This window comes from Phocoena phocoena, chromosome 15, assembly GCF_963924675.1.
Source record: "Phocoena phocoena chromosome 15, mPhoPho1.1, whole genome shotgun sequence".
NCBI lineage: Eukaryota > Metazoa > Chordata > Mammalia > Artiodactyla > Phocoenidae > Phocoena > Phocoena phocoena.
The window spans coordinates 48,829,900-48,849,936 of NC_089233.1; the positions used below are offsets into that span (position 1 = coordinate 48,829,900).

The 20,037-nt window shown below is 40.4% G+C and overlaps 1 protein-coding gene across 1 annotated transcript; it reads left to right on the forward strand.

Annotated features, from left to right (window-relative positions):
• The first annotated feature begins 15,324 nt into the window (after positions 1-15,324).
• Positions 15,325-16,119, forward strand: LOC136134821 (small ribosomal subunit protein eS1-like). The gene is given in 1 exon segment (XM_065892556.1): positions 15,325-16,119. A coding segment is annotated over 1 exon segment (795 nt).
• The last annotated feature ends 3,918 nt before the right edge of the window (positions 16,120-20,037 follow it).

Below are 20,037 nucleotides of genomic sequence, written 5' to 3' on the forward strand. Positions count from 1 at the left end.
GGTATATCTGCTAATGCTTTATTGGCCAAAGCAAATCATGTGAACCCAAAATGAACAGCATAGGAATGAGTACTTGGCCTACTCTACTAGAAGGGAAAATCACGTGGCAAAGGACATGGAAATATAACTATATTTCAAGAAGGACAGAAAAATTGGGAATGGTAACCCAGTCTACAGACCTCTTCAATGCCCCAGAGACAGCAGTGCAGTGGGGTCCCAACACAAACAGCATGTTCTGCCCTTGGCCTCTGATGTGGACTCAGGCCCAGCCATCGTTTGGGAGTGGCTGGATGAGACTACACCATCAGTCATGGCCAGAGCGCATATCATGTATAACACACATGCCTCAGAAATGTCATGTCACCCAGTTTGAGTAGGCAGGGTACCATTATGCAATCAACCAACAAAAGCTATTAAACACCTCACCTGAAACGTCAACTCAGTGTTATTGAGTCTGAAAGAGAAACGGTGTGTCAAGGACCAATTGACCTCCCCAGAAAGACGTGACTAACACACCTGGCAACACTGATTGAACAAGCTGGTGTGTGTGATTAAGTTCTCAGCCACATAGAGGACCTCCTGGAAAAAAGGATGGTGTTTTATAAAGTGGTAATTGCACAGCACAGAGCACATGCAGAGAAAGCCTTGGGGAGCTAAGAGCTTTGAAAGAGGACCTTGAACGTCCTAGAGATAGAAAAAGCAAATAGAAAGTGTTAGATACGCCTTTCCAGAAAGGATAACCAAATAACTCAGGAGTGACGGGGGCCGATAATAGTGTAGGATATTATAGGATTGTCATTTAATAGAGTTTTAGAAAATGATATTCCAGGACCAAGAGGGAGATAAAGGAAAATAGCCTGGGCTGACAAATACCTATGGCTGCCCTGATCTGGGAGAAATTCCTAAGCTGTCTTTTCGTGTTAAAGTTCCATTTTCTGTGTTATTTTTTTACTGCTTCAAGCCCATGTACTTTCTGACTAAACTGTGTAGAGAGAAACAAAATTCAAATGGTCCAACATATGTCACCCAGAACCACCAAGCCCTGCCGTTCTTTTCTAAAGACAACCCGCATGAGAGTTCTAGTTTCGGTTTGAGATTTCCATTTCAACCAGAGCTAGCTGGGATGATATTTTTCTCTTCTCTCCTCTTCAGTGTGGGAGCCAGTTGGGATTCTTTAAAAGGCCTGCTGAGTAGCTGAGTGTTCTGGAAGGATGCAGCATTGCAGTAGCTCTGGCTGAACCAATAAATCAGGACCTGGAAGCAACAGCCATTTTGGCCTCCTGTTTATCACAAACAAAAGGAAATGCAGTGCTTTTTCTTTCTTCCTTTGTGGCAATGTAGGACCCGAGGGGTTTAAGATGAGGAAAAAGAATTAAAAGTTGAAAGCTAGATCATTTTCTAGCTTGAGTTAAAATCTACTTTGGGATTATAAATGTCATTACAGCAATTTCTAGCTCTCACCCAAATCTGGTTTCAGGAGCACAGGAAGATTAAACATCCCTGCCTCTTGGCAGTGGGGTGGAGGTTTTGGACAGGTTCTGGCCAATGGCCAGAGATGTGAATGAAGCAGTGAAAAGTTGGTGTATGTTTTTCTTCCCCTGCCTGTTGAACAAGGAGGCTGCTTGTTCTTGATGCTGTAGCTAAAAGTAGCGCCCCCATCTGCCTGGACCACTATTGTCTGGAGGACTGTTATCCTGGGGGATTTTGTGGACACTCAGTAGATGTTGCCTAAGCAAGAAATACTCCTTCCTTGGGTTCAGGCACTGAGATTCCAGGACCATTTGTCAATCACAGTTCAAGCTACCTACCTTGACTAATAAATGCTAACCAATATCTATAAGGGACCAAAATACAGTAACTTTAACTTAGGCTAGAATAATTATGACTAGATAAAGTAGACCCCGAAGGGCAGAGGGCTTGAGCAGCATGAACTGATCCTCCAAGTTCCTCTGTGGGTCTTACTCACAGATGAATCCCTCAGAATATCATTTAGAAGCTGGTAGTTCTTCCTTTAAATGCAATTCAAGCAGGGTTTCTTCTTTCTAGATTAAAGCAGAAAATTGGAAGGGAGGGTGTTCAGAGGTACCCTTGCAGCAACAAACAGAGGCAGCTGACAATAGCTTATCCACTTAGGTGTTTTTGCTGCATTCTTGATCCTGAAGTAGGTGACTTATCAAGTTCTCCTTTTTAATGTCTGATTTTCTGAAATGTCACTTTGGATGTATCTTGACAATGATTGTTCAATGTCTCCTCTATGACCTAGATCACCCTGTAATATCAAACATTTCGTAGAAAGGATACAGTTTAAAGAATATCAGGCGCATGGTGTTGTTGACAGGAAGCCAGTGCAAGTGCATAGCTTGAATATATGCCACGGTTTCTTACCACTGGTCCACAGCATGGATCTGAGTGTAGAAACAAAATGCCTAAGAAGTGTAGGGCATTAGCTTCTTATTACCAAAGAACAGTGTGATTTACAGTAGGAACTTCATTATACACATGCAGACATACAGCAGCCCTGTCTAGGATTGCATGCTTCACCTGTACTTTCACAATCTCTTGGAGACTCTTCTAAGGTCAAGTCTACCTGCAAATTAGGAACCCCAGGTAAACAGAACTATAGATCTTTGGTTGTCATTTTCTCCTGCACACTTGACCACTGTTCATAAAGAGCAAAGCTGGCACGTGGTGCAGGAGGGAAATTTGATGGATGCAAACAGATCACATTGTTCTAGAATCATTAGATGTTTATGTCCCACTTTGAGATATTCATAACCCACCTCTACAAACTAATCAAATCATAGGGTTTCCTAAGCATCATCCATCACTTCTCCACATTGGAAGCCAAGCAAGGAGGGTGACTAATAGAAAAACTATGGTGAATTTAATTTCTAACCAGTTACCTCCCTGAGTGGATGTCTTGTCTTTCTTTTGAAAAGTGCCTTGGAATTTAAAGATGGGTACCCTGTTTTCTGGGCCAGCCTATCTTCCAGAATTGCAACTGAAAAGTCTTTGCCTGTGAGCACTGGCTAACGTTTCTGTTTCACAACAAGGAGTTTGGAGTGATGCTGAAAAGAGGATAAATGGGGCTGAGCCATGCCAAGTAACTAAGTACAACCTCTAGGAGGTCCCTGTATCTCTATGGTACATGATTAAGTGTCTTTGGTAAAAAGTCCATGTTGAATGGGGAAACTTTTACAGAGAAAGAATTCAATGGTGACTAATTCTTTCACAAATTAGGGGCAGTCAAGGGCCCATCATTCTACCTTTCATGGCCACAGGAATAATCAGACCTTTGCAGCCATCATGTACAAAGTGGGTAGTCAGATACAATCATTTGTAAGCACAGTTAAGAATAATGAATTTGTGGACAGGGTCCTGATCTTAGTTGTAGCCTTCTCTATTAGTTAGACCAAATGGTCAGGCCGAAATGATGGGATTTAACTATAAGGGGACTTTAAAGTGGGCCTGTGGGTGTCACTAGTAACTATGCTCATATTTTCAAGAGCAAGAGTCATCTGGTTTAAGAACAAATATACTGTAATTCAGGGCTTTTCTTGATGTAGACTCAGTGACTTGCAAAACTAAAAAGAAAAAGAAAAAAGAAGTTAAGAAGTTATTCTGTCTGATCTATCCACTTTTACCAAGGAATTACTCTTCCCCCCACCCCAGGAAACATGGAGCTAAAACAAGACAAGTTTCTGCTATAATAATTGAGATCACATCATTTATGTCTTGCAAACTGAAGAATACATATATTTGATTGAGGAATTAACATTTGCTTACTTTTGAAGAACTTCTCGCTAATATGTGAGAGTTAAACTATTCAAAGAAACCACTTTAGTTTCACATGGCAGAGATTTTGCTCATTTCTGAGAGGTCATGAAATGAACGATTGAATCATTGTATTTTTGTTCTCTCAAGCCTGTAAAAGTAGAGTAATCTGCTAATTCTGCCCCTACAAGTATGATATTGAGGCTTGCCATTTGCTGACTGAAAGACTGGAACAAGAATGGTATAAGACCAGAGGGTACTGTTTCAATGTGGTGTTTTTCTTTTAGGAAACCAGACTAATTGAGAGGCCAGTAAGCATGGAGGAGTAGTTGATATTTCAATAATGGAATGTTGTTAAGGCCTATTGATTCTTCCCTACTTAAGTGATTCTGAAACAGTCATGGAAGAAGGATGATTGTGTGGCTGTGTGTGTATAAGAGAGGGATGGAAAGGGTTGAGCTACTTCCCAAAATCATTCTGCACGAAAGCATAGGTCTGTCAATTTAAAGCTCATCCTTAGGCTGTTTTGTTGGTGATCTGTCTTCAAACACACCCCAGCAAAGGCAGGAAAATGCAGTTCGGATGAAAGAGGCTCAGAAGCTTTGTGTCGACAGGGTCTCAGTGCTCCAGCCGGTTGTCAGGCCTGAGGCTCTGAGGTGGGAGAGCCAAGTTCAGGATGTTGGTCCACCACACACTGTCCGGCCCCTCATAATATCAATCAGCAAGAGCTCTCCCAGAGTTCTCCCTTTCAACACTAAGACCCAGCTCCACTCAATGACCAGCAATATCAAGTGATGGACACCCCATGCCAAAACAACTAGCAAGACAGGAACACAACCCCACCCATTAGCAGAGAGGCTTCCTAAAATAGTAATAAGGTCACAGACACCCCAAAACACACCCCCAGACTCAGTCTGCCCAGCAGAAAGACAAGATCCAGCCTCATCCACCAGAACACAGGCACCAGTCCTCTCCACCAGGAAGCATACACAATGCACTAAACCAACCTTACCCACTGGGGGCAGACACCAAAAACAACGGGAACTATGAACCTGCAGTCTTGTGAAAAGGAGACTCCAAACACAGTAAGTTAAGCAAAATGAGAAGACAGAGAAATACAGAGCAGATAAAGGAGCAAGGTAAAAACCCACCAGACCAAACAAATGAAGAGGACATAGGCAGTCTACCTGAAAAAAAATTCATAATAATGATAGGAAAGATGATCCAAAATCTTGGAAATAGAATGGAGAAAATACCAGAAATGCTTAACAAGGCCCTAGAAGAACTAAAGAGCAAACAAACAATGATGAATAACACAATAAATGAAATTAAAAATTCTCTAGAAGGAATCAATAGCAGAATAACTGAGGCACAAAAACGGATAAGTGACCTGGAAGACACAATAGTGGAAATAACTACCACAGAGCAGAATAAAGAAAAAAGAATGAAAAGAATTCAGGACAGCTTCAGAGACCTCTGGGACAACATTAAATGCACCAGCATTTGAATTATAGAGGTCCCAGAAGAAGAAGAGAAAAAGAAAGGGACAGGGAAAATATTTGAAGAGATTATAGTTGAAAATTTCCCTAATATGTGAAAGGAAATAGTCAATCAACTCCAGGAAGCACAGAGAGTCCCATACAGGATAAATCCAAGGATAAACACGCCAAGACACATATTAATCAAACTATCAAAAATTTAAAACAAAGAAAAAATATTAAAAGCAGCAAGGGAAAGGCAACAAATAACATATAAGGAATTCCCCATAAGGTTAACAGCTGATCTTTCAGCAGAAGCTCTGCAACCCAGAAGCATGTGGTAGGATATATTTAAAGTGATGAAAGGGAAAAACCTACAACCAAGATTATTCGACCCAGCAACAATCTCATTCAGATTTAAAGAGAAATTAAAACCTTTACAGACAAGCAAAAGCTAACAGAATTCAGCACCACAAAACCAGCTTTACAACAAATGCTAAAGGAGCTTCTCCAGGCAGGAAACACAAGAGAAGCAAAACACCTGCAATAACAAACAAAAAACAATTGAGAAAATGATAATCGGAACATACATATCAATAATTACCTTAAATGTAAATGGATTAAAGGCTCCAACCAAAAGACATAGACTGTTTAAATCGATACAAAAACAAGACATGTACGTATGCTGTCTACAAGAGAACCACTTCACACCTAGGTCACATACAGACTGAAAGTGAGGTCATGGAAAAATATATTCCATGCAAATGGAAATCAAAAGAAAGCTGGAGTAGCAATTCTCATATCAAACAAAATAGACTTTAAAATAAAGACTATTACAAGAGACAAAGAAGGACAGTGCATACTGATCAAGGGATCAATCCAAGAAGAAGATATAACAATTGCAAATATTTATGCACCCATCATAGGAGCATCTCAATACATAAGGCAAATGCTAACAGCCATAAAAGGGGAAATTGATAGTAACACGATAATAGTAGGGGACTTTAACACCTCACTTTCACCAATGGACAGATCATCCAAAATGAAAATAAATAAGGAAACACAAACTTTAAATGACACATTAAACAAGCTGGATTTAATTGATATTTATAGCACTTTCCATCCAGAAAAAACAAAATACACTTTCTTCTCAAGTGCTCATGGAACATTTTCCAGGATAGATCATATCTTGGTTCACAAATCAAGCCATGGTAAATTTAAGAAAATTGAAATCATATCAAGTATCTTTTCTAACCACAATGCTATAAGACTAGATATCAGTTATAGGAAAAGAGCTATAAAAAATACAAACACATGGAGGCTAAACAATACACTATTAAATAACCAAGAGATCACTGAAGAAATCGAAGAGGAAATCAAAAAATACCTGATAACAAATGACAATGAAAACACGATGGCCCAAAACCTATAGGATGCAGTAAAAGCAGTTCTAAGAGGGAAGTTTATGGCCATACAATCCTACATCAAGAAACAAGAAAAATCTCAAATAAACAAACTAATCTTACACCTAAAGCAGTTAGAGAAAGAAGAACAAAAAAACTCCAAAGTTAGCAGAAGGAAAGAAATCAGAATGATCAGATCAGAAATAAATGAAAAAGAAATAAAGGAAATGATAGCAGAGATCAACAAAACTAAAACCTGGTTCTTTGTGAAGATAAACAAAATTGATAAACCATTAGCCAGACTCATCAAGAAAAAAAGGCAAAAGACTCAAATCAATAGAAGTAGAAATGAAAAAGGAGAAGTAACAACTGACACTGCAGAAATACAAAGGACTGTGAAAGATTACTACAAGCAACTATACGCCAATAAAATGGACAACCTGGAAGAAATGGACAAGTTCTTAGAAAAGCACAACCTTCTGAGACTGAACCAGGAAGAAATAGAAAATATAAACAGACCAGTCACAAGCACTGAAACTGAAACTGTGATTAAAAATCTTCCAACAGAAAAAAGCCCAGGACCAGATGGCTTCACTGGAGAATTTTATCAAACATTTCGAGAAGAGCTAATACCTATACTTCTCAAACTCTTCCAATATATAGCAGAGGGAGGAACACTCCCAATCTCATTCTACGAGCCCACCATCACCCTGATAGAAAAACCAGACAAAGATGTCACAAAGAAATAAAACTACAGGCCAATATCACTGATGAAAATAGATGTGAAACTCCTCAATAAAATGCTAGCAAACAGAACCCAGCAGCACGTTAAAAGGATCATACACCATAATCAAGTGGGGTTTATCCCAGGAATGCAAGGATTCTTCAATATACGCAAATCAATCAACGTGATACACCATATTAACAAACTGAAGGAGAAAAACCATATGATCATCTCAATAGATGCAGAAAAACCTTTCAACAACATTCAACACCCATTTATGATAAAAACTCTCCAGAAAGTAGGCATAGAGGGAAAATACCTCAACATAATAAAGGCCATATAAGACAAACCCACAGCCAATATCATTCTCAATGCTGAAAAACTGAAACCATTTCCACTAAGATCAGGAACAAGAAAAGGTTGCCCACTATATTATTCAACATAGTTTTGGAAGTTTTAGCCATAGCAATCAGAGAAGAAAAAGAAATAAAAGGAATCCAAATAGGAAAAGAAGAAGTAAAACTGTCACTGTTTGCAGATGACATGTACTATACTTACAGAATACTAAAGGTGCTATTAGAAAAGTACTAGAGCTAATCAATGAGTTTGGCAAAGTAGCAGGATACAAAATTAATGCACAGAAATCTCTTGCATTCCATACCCTAATGATGAAAAATCTGAAAGAGAAAATAAGGAAACACACCCATTTACCATTGCAACAAAAAGAATAAAATACCTAGCAATAAACCTACCTAAGGAGACAAAAGACCTGTATGCAGAAAACTATAAGACACTGATGAAAGAAATTAAAGATGACACAAACAGATGGAGAGATATACCATGTCCTTGGATTGGAAGAATCATCATTGTGAAAATAACTATACTATCCAAAGCAATCTACAGGTTCAATGCAATCCCTATCAAACTAGCAGTGGCATTTTTCAAAGAACTAGAACAAAAAATTTCACAATTTGTATGGAAACACAAAAGACCCCTAATAGCCAAATCCAAAACGGAGCTGGAGGAATCAGGCTCCCTGACTTCAGACTATACTACAAAGCTACTGTAATCAAGACAGTATGGTACTGGCACAAAAACAAATATAGATCAATGGAACAGGATAGAAAGCCAAGAGATAAATCCACACACATATGGTCACCTTATCTTTGATAAAGGAAGCAAGAGTATACAATGGAGAAAAGACAGCCTCTTCAATAAGTGGTGCTGGGAAAACTGCACAACTACATGTAAAAGAATGAAATTAGAACACTCTCTAACACCGTACACAAAAATAAACTCAAAATGGATTAAAGACCTAACTGTAAGGCCAGACACTATAAAACTCTTAGAGGAAAACATAGGCAGAACACTCTAGGACATAAATCACAGCAAGATCCTTTTTGACCCACCTCCTAGAGAAATAGAAATAAAAACAAAACTAAACAAATGGGACCTAATGACACTTCAAAGCTTTTGCACAGCAAAGGAAACCATAAACAAGATGAAAAGACAGCCCTTAGAATGGGAGAAAATATTTGCAAATGAAGCAACTGACAAAGGATTAATCTCCAAAATTTATAAGCAGCTCATGCAGCTCAGTATCAAAAAATCAAACAACCCAATCCAAAAATGGTCAGAAGACCTAAATAGACATTTCTCCAAAGAAGATATACAGATTGCCAACAAACACATGAAAGGATGCTCAACATCACTAATCATTAGACAAATGCAAATAAAAACTACAATGAGGTATCACCTCACACCAGTCAGAATGGCAATCATCAAAAAATGTACAAACAATTAATGCTGGAGAAGGTGTGGAGAAAAGGGAACCCTCTTGCACTGTTGGTAGGAATGTAAATTGATAGAGCCACTATGGAGAACAGTATGGAGGTTCCTTAAAAAACTACAAATAGGGCTTTCCTGGTGGCACAGTGGTTGAGAGTCCGCTTGCCGATGCAGGGGACATGGGTTCGTGTCCCGGTCTGGGAAGATCCCACATGCCGCGGAGCAGCTGGGCCCGTGAGCCATGGCCGCTAAGCCTGCGCATCCAGAGCCTGTGCTCCACAACCAGAGAGGCCACAACAGTGAGAGGCCCACATACCGCAAAAAAAAAAAACTATAGATAGAACTACCATATGATCCAGCAATCCCACTACTGGGCATATACCCTCAGAAAAACCTAATTCAAAAAGAGACATGTGCCACAGTGTTCATTACAGCTCTATTTACAACAGCCAGGACATGGAAGCAACCTAAGTGTCCATCAACAGATGAATGGATAAAGATGTGGCACATATATACAATGGAATATTACTCAGCCATAAAAAGAAATGAAATTGAGTAATTCGTAGTGAGGTGGCTGGACCTACAGTCTGTCATACAGAGTGAAGTAAGTCAGAAAGAGAAAAACAAATACCGTATGCTAACACATATATATGGAATCTAAAGAAAATAAAAAAGGTTCTGAAGAACCTAGAGGCAGGACAGGAATAAAGATGCAGACATAGAGATGGACTTGAGGATATGGGAGGAGGAAGGGAAAGCTGTGACAAAGTGACAGAGTGGCATGGACATATATATACTACCAAATGTAAAATAGATAGCTAGTGGGAAGCAGCCACATAGCACAGGGAGATCAGCTCCATGCTTTGTGACCACCTAGAGGGGTGGGTTCGGGAGGGTGGGAGGGAGACGCAAGAGGGAGGAGATATGGGGATATATGTATATGTATAGCTGATTCACTTTGTTATTCAGCAGAAACTAACACACCATTGTAAAGCAATTATACTTCAGTAAAGATGTTAAAAAAAAAAAAAAAACTCCTTGCCCACGCCTAGAGATGTAACCTTTTCTACAGGTAGCATTCTAACTTAGAGTATCTTTGTATTTCCACCAGTCTCAATATGTCTATTTAAAGTATCCTTGCTACCCAAAACTCACATTCTATATGGAATTGTTAGTAATGAGAGACCCAGACCGTTGTTCTCCATGATCTAACGTCTCCAATCATACTGGAGCTCTGACCTTGCACTCTTCTAAATGTTTGACTGTTTCCCTGAGCTTGGGGCCCATGAGTAGCCATCAGCGGATCCACGAACATGTTACATTCTATGAAACTGTGTGTGAACTTGTGTATGTATGTGAGTGTGTGTTTCTGAGAGGAGGAGGGTGCATAGCTTTCGGTGGGGTCTCAGAGTACATTCTTAACCTTCACCCCAAAAAAGGGCAAGAAACAGTGCCCAAAGGAAGAATTCCTTCTTCAGCGCGCACCCAGCTCAACAGTACAGGTACTCCTTCTGTCCTCTCAACATCTCTAAGGAGAATGTAGGCAAAGCTCATCTTGGTCCCTCTTTACATCCCCCTTCTGTTTCTTCTCTTCCCTGCACTTTCTCATCCACCTTGAAGCATCCTTGGCCCTCTATGAATCACATACAGGTGCTCTCTGTTGAACGTATCCCCTCATGGGTGTTAACTACAGAATATATTAGCTCTCCCAGCACTCTTTTGCTCTACATTTAAAAACAAACAAAAAAGTCAGAGAGTTTACACCCAAGGAATAAATCTGATAGAATTTCAGACACTGTGGTCTCTAAATTGAAATTACTTCAGGGTCCCTCCAAGCACCTTTCCAATCTCACCCGTAGGCAACAATATTATGCTGCTTACAGGTGTGGCTGATTCTAGACAAACCATTTTCTTAAACCACAAGAAGTCTCCAAAAGGGCACAATTCTAGTTCACCGGGAGAAAAATCAGCCAAACTTGTTGAGAGAGCAAATAAGGGCTGGCTGATTTTCACATTAATTTATATTCTGATCACATAGCCTTATCTCTAAATTGTATAATGTCTCTTTAATAACCTTGAACTATACAAGAATCTATACCAGTGCCCTCTCTACAAAGAGAAAAAAGTAGGGTACGGCTGAAGTTGCTTATCTTGCTTTTACTAAAACACAGAAGAGCATCTTTTAGAAGAAAGTGCAGGCAGGGGAGTGCTGTGCGCTTTCTTGGCTTGCACTGCACTTCTCCCAGCCCAGAGCAGCCTTTAGAGTCTGTGTCAGCTCACGTGTACAGACATCATCTTCTTCTCCTGGAGAGGACAATGTAGCCAGTTATCTGTTGATGGTTCTAAGAGAAATATATGTGTCTAATGAAACTGCTTAAATGAGCCTAGAAAGAAGGACCATTTTAGACCATTGCTGCAGTTTCTATGGGTTTCCTGTGACACTCCCCAAACCTAATCATCTTCCATCTTTTGCCCACTTTTCTGAGCAAGGGTGGGTGTATGTGTTTCTCTGTTCCATTATCATTAATGGGAATTGGGAGCACTTAAGAGGAGCCAAGCCTTTCCCTAGAGATGTAATTTTGTGCATTAAGATATTAAAACATGAGAGGATACACATTGATACATAGTGGATTCATGTGATTGGCTCCATTAACACTAATAGGAACGAGGCCCCCGTCTCCCGGCTGCGCTGATGGGGCAGATAGAAAAACCCTTGCACCTCAGGAGGCCCAGGCTTGCTGACCAACCTCACTCTTGTGTGTATTTTCCTTTGTTTTCAAATCCAGCTGAATATATATGGCAGAGGCCCCTGATTGAATATAGATACCGGGTCTTCACCCTGCCAGTGGGTAGTCTATGGGGGATGGCTTTAAATGAATGCATGAGACTGATTCCATAAGCCACATATAAACATCAGTCCAATCAATGTATGGTCACATGCTTCAAAGAATAGACAAAGCAAATTAGGGATATCAGTTTTCCAAGAAAGGAGATGCAAAATCCTGAAACTCAAAGATATCTGCATGCTGCAGACTCACGCTTACACCTGCTACCCAGGGGACCAGCCGTTCCCTGATGGGCTCACCATCCACATCATTCCACTCGAAGCCTCACCTGCCTTCCCTCCTTTAGGGTCAAATGTGTACTTAATTGCCTTTCCTTTGATGTTTTATCTCCGTCATACTTTCTGATATTCTCTCCCCTCTGAATGTTTTGTGTATGTCATATATACTCAATAACAAAATTTCATCCCTCCCAAGCATAAAGTTAAGAGGAGATACAACATTATAAGGAAAAAGACAGCATGGTCAAATTATTCACCAAGAGCCATAAGTCAGCAAGGAATACAGGTCAAGGATCCAAGTGAAAGTAAGAGTAACATGTAGCAATTAAAGCCATGGAGTTGGATATTCCTGGGTTCTAGTCAAATGTTTAATGTGTGATCTCAATCAAGTCATTTAACCTGTCCTGTTTCCACATCTGTTAAAATTAAAAAATCAAGTATACCTTGCAGGATGGCAAAGCTTTGGATTGGCAATCTGTGGCCACCATAATGCGTCATAAAAAACATGCCCCAAACTCCAATGACTTACAATAGTAAACATATTTTTGCTGATGGATCTGTGGTCTGGCTGTATGGTTCTGAAGATCTGGCATGGCTGACATCGGCCAGCTTGCTTATGTGTCCTTGATGAGTTGGTTACTCAGGTCTGGCTGGTCTAGGATGGCCCCAGCTGGGATGGCTCATCTGAGCTCCCTGTGCCTTCTCCTTATCCAGCTGTGCCCCCTATGCTTGTTCTGGGGACGGGGGTCTGAGAAAGAGAGAGGGTGGTACACAGAGCCCCCTAAGGCTCAGAGTGGTTACACAGTCATTTCCATTGCATGTTATAGGTTTAAGCAAGCCACATGGCCAAATTCAAAGCCAAGGGCTCAGGAAATAAACTCCACCTCGTGAAAACAGGCATTGCAACAGGACCATATTGCAAAGGCTGTAGCAAAGGAGGAGTAGAGGATTGTGGCCATTTTGCAGTCCGTCTTTCACAAGGCCAAATAAATCAGTTGTTAAAAGGCTTAGCAATGCCCAGCACACAGCAAACTGCTCAGTAGAATACACCTATTGTTAAACCCATGACAAACATAATGTCAATCCTACTTATTAATTATGAATTGTATAGTATTTTATCTGACACATGTTATATGTGTCTTCAGATTCCTTTGGTACCGACCTCTCCCATATTCTCTAAGACACTTGCTCTGTCTTAGTTTATTGTAAAAATGACCGACTCTGCTCAGACCTCTGTGGCCCAACTACAAGTCACTTACCCCAGGAATGTCAGGCCCTCCACCTAGCTGAGCTTTTGGTTTGTCCCATGACATCTGGACTAATGAGAAAGACCACACTGTGGGGTCCGAGGTCTGTCACTCTGAGGGGCTGAAAAGCCATTGGATAAATAAGCCTGGATGTGTGGGGGAGCCAGTCCCCTAAGGGGTCACCTTTGACCAGTGGAAAATAGGACACAAAAAGGAGCAGGCAAATAAATGTCCTCCCCTCATCCTTTCCCATGGACTATTCCACAGGCATAGTCTTTATAAATCTGGTACAGAGACATTGCCTGGGGCTGAGCAAGCACATCTGCCAGTCAAACATACTATATCTGTTCACAGATCCTCAGGAAGTAATGACTAGTACAGCACCTGCCATCTTGAGTTCCTTCCTTCCCCGCCTCACTTTCCTCTGTCTTCAGTCTCACTGTCCTGGGTTTCCAACTCCCAAAGAAAGCTTTGACATTTAATCCTTGCCTCAGGCTCTGTTTCCAGGTAACTCTGGCTAAAATAAGTACATTTTTTTATATATCTTGTGCATATATTACACATCTAAGTTACATATGAATCCATTTAAGATCATCAATGTACCAATATTCATCTAATGACTGGAGTTTATAGGCGTAACTTCTATATAATTTACACTTGTGTTCAGTGTACTGATGAGGAGAATTCATATGCTTTTTGTGATGAAGTGATATGACTGCTTCTGGAACAGCTCAGAAAACAGGCACAGAGGCAGGCATTGGGAGGAAAAACAAATCTCTCTAGTGCCACAGTTAGTGCTGGTTTCAAGTTGGATCTGAGTCATGCGGCTGTAGATGTTCTGCAGAGCAGGTTGAATGGGTGTGGGGGCTTCCTTCCTTGTTCTCAGGTGTAGAAGAGCTGACACAAACTCTCAAGTCTGCTCTGGGCTGCAGAAGTGCAGTGTGTGCTAAGAAAAGTGCCCGCCACTCCCCTGCCTGCACTTTCTTCTAAAAGATGCTCGTCTACATTTTTAGAAAAGTAAGATAAGCAATTCTGGCTGCAACCTACCCTTTTCTCTTTGTCGAGAGCACACTGATATAGATTCCTGTATGGTCTGAGTTTACAGACATAATTATACAATTTAGAGATAAGGCTGTGTGATCAGAATACAAATTAACGTGAAAATCAGCCAACCCTTATTTACTCTCTCAACAAGTTTGCCTGATTTTTCTCCTGTTGTACTAGAATCATGTCCTTTGGGCAACTTCCTTTAGTTTAAGAAAATGGTTTGTCTAGAATCAGCAGCATAATATTGTCACTTCCAGGTGAGATTGGAAAGGTGTTGGGAGGGACCCTGAAGTAATTTCAATCTAGAGACCACAGTGTCTGAAATTCTATCAGATTTATTCCTTTGGTGTAAACTCTCACTCTTTCTTTTTGAATGCAAGGAAAGGCTGGCCAAGCTGTACACAACCTGAAGACAAAGTCTGGAGTCCAGAGAACTAAGTGTTTTATCTCATCGAGTCTGCATTTCCCAAGTAGACCCCAGTTGTTCTCCTTCCATACCTGCCTTTAATATCCCTCCTTCCATATCCCTCTCTTCCCTATGTTGTGACACAATGTCTAAATCATTTCTCCAAATGGAGAAATAAGGACAAAAAAAAAGAAAAAAGAAGAGACATGAGAAAGTTGCTTCCTCTCTCTGCCCTCTGCTATGTGAGAATATAAGAGAAGATGGTCATCTGCAAACCAGGAAGTGAGCCCTCACCAGACACAAGATCTGCTAGCATCTTGATCTTGGACTTCCCAGACTCCAGAACTGTGAGAAATAAATGTTTGTTGTTTATAAATAAAAATAACCAGCACCATGGTGGTCGGAAAGAACAAGCGCCTTACGAAAGGCGGTAAAAAGGGAGCCAAGAAGAAAGTGGTTGATCCATTTTCTAAGAAAGATTGGTATGATGTGAAAGCACCAGCTATGTTCAATATAAGAAATATTGGGAAAACACTAGTCACGAGAACTCAAGGAACCAAAATCGCATCTGATGGCCTCAAGGGTCGTGTGTTTGAAGTGAGCCTTGCTGATCTGCAGAATGATGAAGTTGCATTTAGAAAATTCAAGCTTATTACTGAGGATGTTCAGGGCAAAAACTGCCTGACTAATTTCCATGGCATGGATCTTACCCGTGACAAAATGTGCTCCATGGTCAAAAAATGGCAGACCATGATTGAAGCTCACGTTGATGTCAAGACTACCGATGGTTATTTGCTTCGTCTCTTCTGTGTGGGTTTTACTAAAAAACGCAACAATCAGATTCGGAAGACCTCTTATGCCCAGCACCAGCAGGTCCGCCAGATCCGTAAGAAGATGATGGAAATCATGACCTGAGAGGTGCAGACAAATGACTTGAAAGAGGTGGTCAATAAATTGATTCCAGACAGCATTGGAAAAGACATAGAAAAGGCCTGCCAATCTATTTATCCACTCCATGATGTCTTTGTTAGAAAAGTAAAAATGCTGAAGAAGCCCAAGTTTGAATTGGGAAAACTCATGGAGCTACATGGTGAAGGTAGTAGTTCTGGAAAAGCTACTGGGGACGAGACAGGTGCTAAAGTTGAACGAGCTGATGGATATGAGCCACCAGTCCAGGAATCTGTTTAAAAATCAGACTTTCAATGGTGACAAATAAAAGACCTCATTTGTGATATTTAATTTCTGATCACTCTTTTTAAATAATCTGACAATAGTCAGGTGTTCTGATTTGATAGTAATGTGGTGAATTTTTCTGACCTTTTGTGTGGATTTTATTCACTGCTCTTAGTTACTAAGTAGCTGAGAAAGGGTAGTGATCTGTTTTCAACTGGAATGGTTTGGATGTGTTAGAGATGGTGAATAAAAGGAAACACTTCTTTAAAAAAAAATAAATAAAATAAAAATAAGAAAAACAAAACTGAGATGCCAGAAATGGACTAACGGGAGGAAGTTTTGCTCCCTCCTCCCACGATTCCCAGATCCTGCTGACTCTTGTAAGAGATGCTCAGAGAGCCTCAATATCTTGAATATCTGATAAGAGAGTTGTTCTGGAGTTGAACGTAGTGGGGGTGGGGTGGGCATTATCAGAGTCATGATACTGTGACGCTATCTGTCTAGGTTATCCCTTAGTTGGTGTGACCTCAGTTTATTGGGAGACACTATATGGTGGCATTTAGAGCAGGGCTTTGACAAGGAGCCAGACCTGAGTTAATATGTGGGTTGTCACCCTAACTAAACTTGTGACCTTGAGTAAGTTGTATCATCCACCTTCCCTGGGTCTTGTAATTGGTAATATAATCCTCTTGGGCTAAGGTCTTTGGTCAGCTCCCCATAATATGAGAACTCAGGTGCAAGTACTTTTCTAAGGACTCGTGCTCAGGAGAGGCTGGTGAGTGAGGAAAGCTGGTCGAAGGAAAGAAGCCAAACAAGTAGGGAGAAAGTTCAGGTAAATTCCTAACATCAGCCAGCTCCCAAGGGAAGCTTTGGAGTATGAATTACACTCCACAGAGCTTGTGCCACCTCAAAGCAAATGAGCTGAGCTTTCATATTTCAAGACCAATCAGAAAGGCTTGCCTCTTCATCTATAAAATGAGAATCATATCTACATTACTGGGCTATTTGAATTCTACACTGTAAGTGGGTATAACACTTGGCCAAGTGCCTGGTGCAAGGAAAGAACATGACATGTGGTGAGTTGTTCATAATAATGATCGTCATCATTATTGAAGAAATGGAGCAAGCTGCTTACGAGTCACATATCCGGCCACAGGAGAGCCTTGAAAGAGGACATGTGCTTGATCCTTTCCCTTGAGGCTCCCTGAGGAGTCACAGAAACTCTAGGCTGTGCGTTTACACTCTGGGTTATTTGGTACCCAAGTGTCTTCTTCTGCATGGTTCTAATTCTAAAACCAATTAGGATTAAAGTGAAGAGTAAAAATGAAAATGATTCTGTCATGTGTTTGTCAGAGTTGTTCTGAAAATCTGAATATAAAAGATCAGACAATTCAAAAGTTCTTCATCTATGTGGATGCATTCACATGGAAGCCAAGTTGAATTGGAAATATTTCACATTGACCAGTGTCATATTTTTGTTTGAAAGAGTTTTGTCATCTCCCATTAGGTCTCTAAAACACACCTAGTATGTGGTAAAATGGAAATATATAGTGTGAATGAACCATATTATTTTTTGAAAATATTCAGCAATTTTCCATCTTTCTTCCTCCTCATTCTGTGCACTTTGCTTCTAATAAAGAGGCACTCCGTGGCTCTTATTGGAAGAATATTCTCAAGTTACTAAAGACATTTTTCCTGCACACCCAGAGCCAGGAGGGCTGGGAGTTTACATCTTCCAGGCTGAATGTTAATAACTGTTTGGCACTGAACCATGAAATGCCAGTTCCCTTGTCCTGAGGTAGGGTGAACTGTGGAGCTCCCCTTGGGGTCAGGCGGAGCTGAGAATTTGCCTGAAATTTCTCCATCATCACTCAGCTACTTCCTGTCCCACGTCTACCTTTCCTTACTCCTTCATCAGTCTTTTTTGGGGACAATTCCATAATAAATCACTTCTAAGTGAATCTTTGTCTAAGGGTTAACTTCTGGAGTCCTGACCCAAGAAGTCAGTAGTACAAAAGGAGTTTCTTAACAATTGTAAGACCAAGGTAAGCTAGTAACACTGCATAATAAAAGTTAACATTTTTTGCATGACTGCAATTTATTAGGAAATGTGTAAAACAATCTATAGGCTACAGTATCTATGGGCTAAATTTATAGATAAGGGACCCATACTAATAAAGGTTAAGTAAACTATTCATAGTCACACAGCTAATTAGTGACTAACCACACTTTGGTTCAAACTGTCTGATTAAAAAAAAAAACCTAGATTCTTAAGCAGCCACCACCTTTGAACCCTTGAACTTGAAACTAAGAAAGTGTGAAAGGAGATCCTTTAATTCTTATTCCAAGAGGCATCCATTTCAACCTCTGGATTAAGAGTCCAAGGAAATTCTGTCTTTGTTTTCAGATTTTCTCCTAGGTCAGCTTTGTGAATGTCCCTGGACATTTCATCATATTCCATGGAGAAAAGTGTGGACTGACATTCTTCTTGCACTTTCATGCTCTGTTGCTTAGATCTTCTTAGAGACCCCGTTGAGTCCCAATGCTAGCTGCCAGAGATTCTCCACCAAGGAGTGGAGTTTTAAATTATCAACGACAATAAAGGCTCATGCTCCAGAAATATAATATCCCTGAAACCTAACCTTCTTGAAGTTCAAAAGATAGTGTCACTAAATTAAAAGGAAATCCTTGTACGTAAGATTGATCTCATTGGCCCTAATGAGGACTAGAGTTTCAATATGCCTCTCAAGTGTGTTGTAATGAGGAAGGAAAGAAAGACAAACAAGAAAGTACAGATGAGGCTAATTCCGTGAACTCAGTACCACAAATGTATTGAACGTCTTCGACATTTACTCACTTTGTTACACTAGGGCAGAACCCACCCCCCCCACCCCCATCTTCATTTTGAACTTCACCATAACTCCTACAACCACATTCAACACAGCACCAACACTTCATAATGATTCTAAGGATAATACTCCCTTCGTATTTCTCCCTCATTCATAAAACCTATGTGGAAACCACAGAGCTAATGGTCATAAAAAGGAGTGAACACAGATGTACCGTCAAAGAGAAAAGAGCCATGGACTTAGAACCTTTCCTTGTTTCCTTGTTCTTTCCCTCCTGCCATGTATTAACTTAAAGAAGGACAGATAGTAAATCATTGAGATGCTTACATTTTTGAGTGGATCCTCCCACATACTGAAGCATGTAAAAGATACTGTAAGTAGCTGCAGGAATCTTCTTTCCTACAAGAAGTCTACAGTCTAGATGAGTGGTAAGACATTTAGATGGATGGATAAAGTGTGAAATAAGTAGATTCTATTTACAGTTCTATCGGTTTAGTGGATGAAGAAATCATTTAGAGCCTGTCTGGTCAAGGCAAGCACTGTGAAGGAGGACAATTCTGAACTATAGCCTGCTGTAGGCAGGCTAAGAAGACTACAATAGGCATCCCATGCTCAGGGTTCATATAAGCAAAGGTGTCACAGAAGGAAATTTATAGGACATCATCTGACGCACAGTGGGCCTATGTGCAGCAGAGTTTACAACAAAAATTTGAGATATTTTAACTAAGGCTGCATAGACTTTTAAATAGTTTTGAAATGCCATAGGCTTCCTTTATTAAACAATTGGTTGTTGACTAAAAAATTATATTACTAGCCTATCTTTGAATAACAAACCACCATAAACTCAGTGACTTAAGACAACCACCATTTTATTTACTCATAATAAAGCAATTATGGACAAGCAATGTGGGTTGAGCTCAGCTGAGTGGTTTTTCAGTTGGTCTAGTCCGGGGTCAACTCAGATGGGGCTGGGTGGTTTTGATGGCCTTGAATATGTGCTCCTATTTGGAGACAGTCTAAAAGCATGGATTCATTCGCATTGGGGGTATATGTTCTACCTACCTCACTCTGTCCATACCCCCAG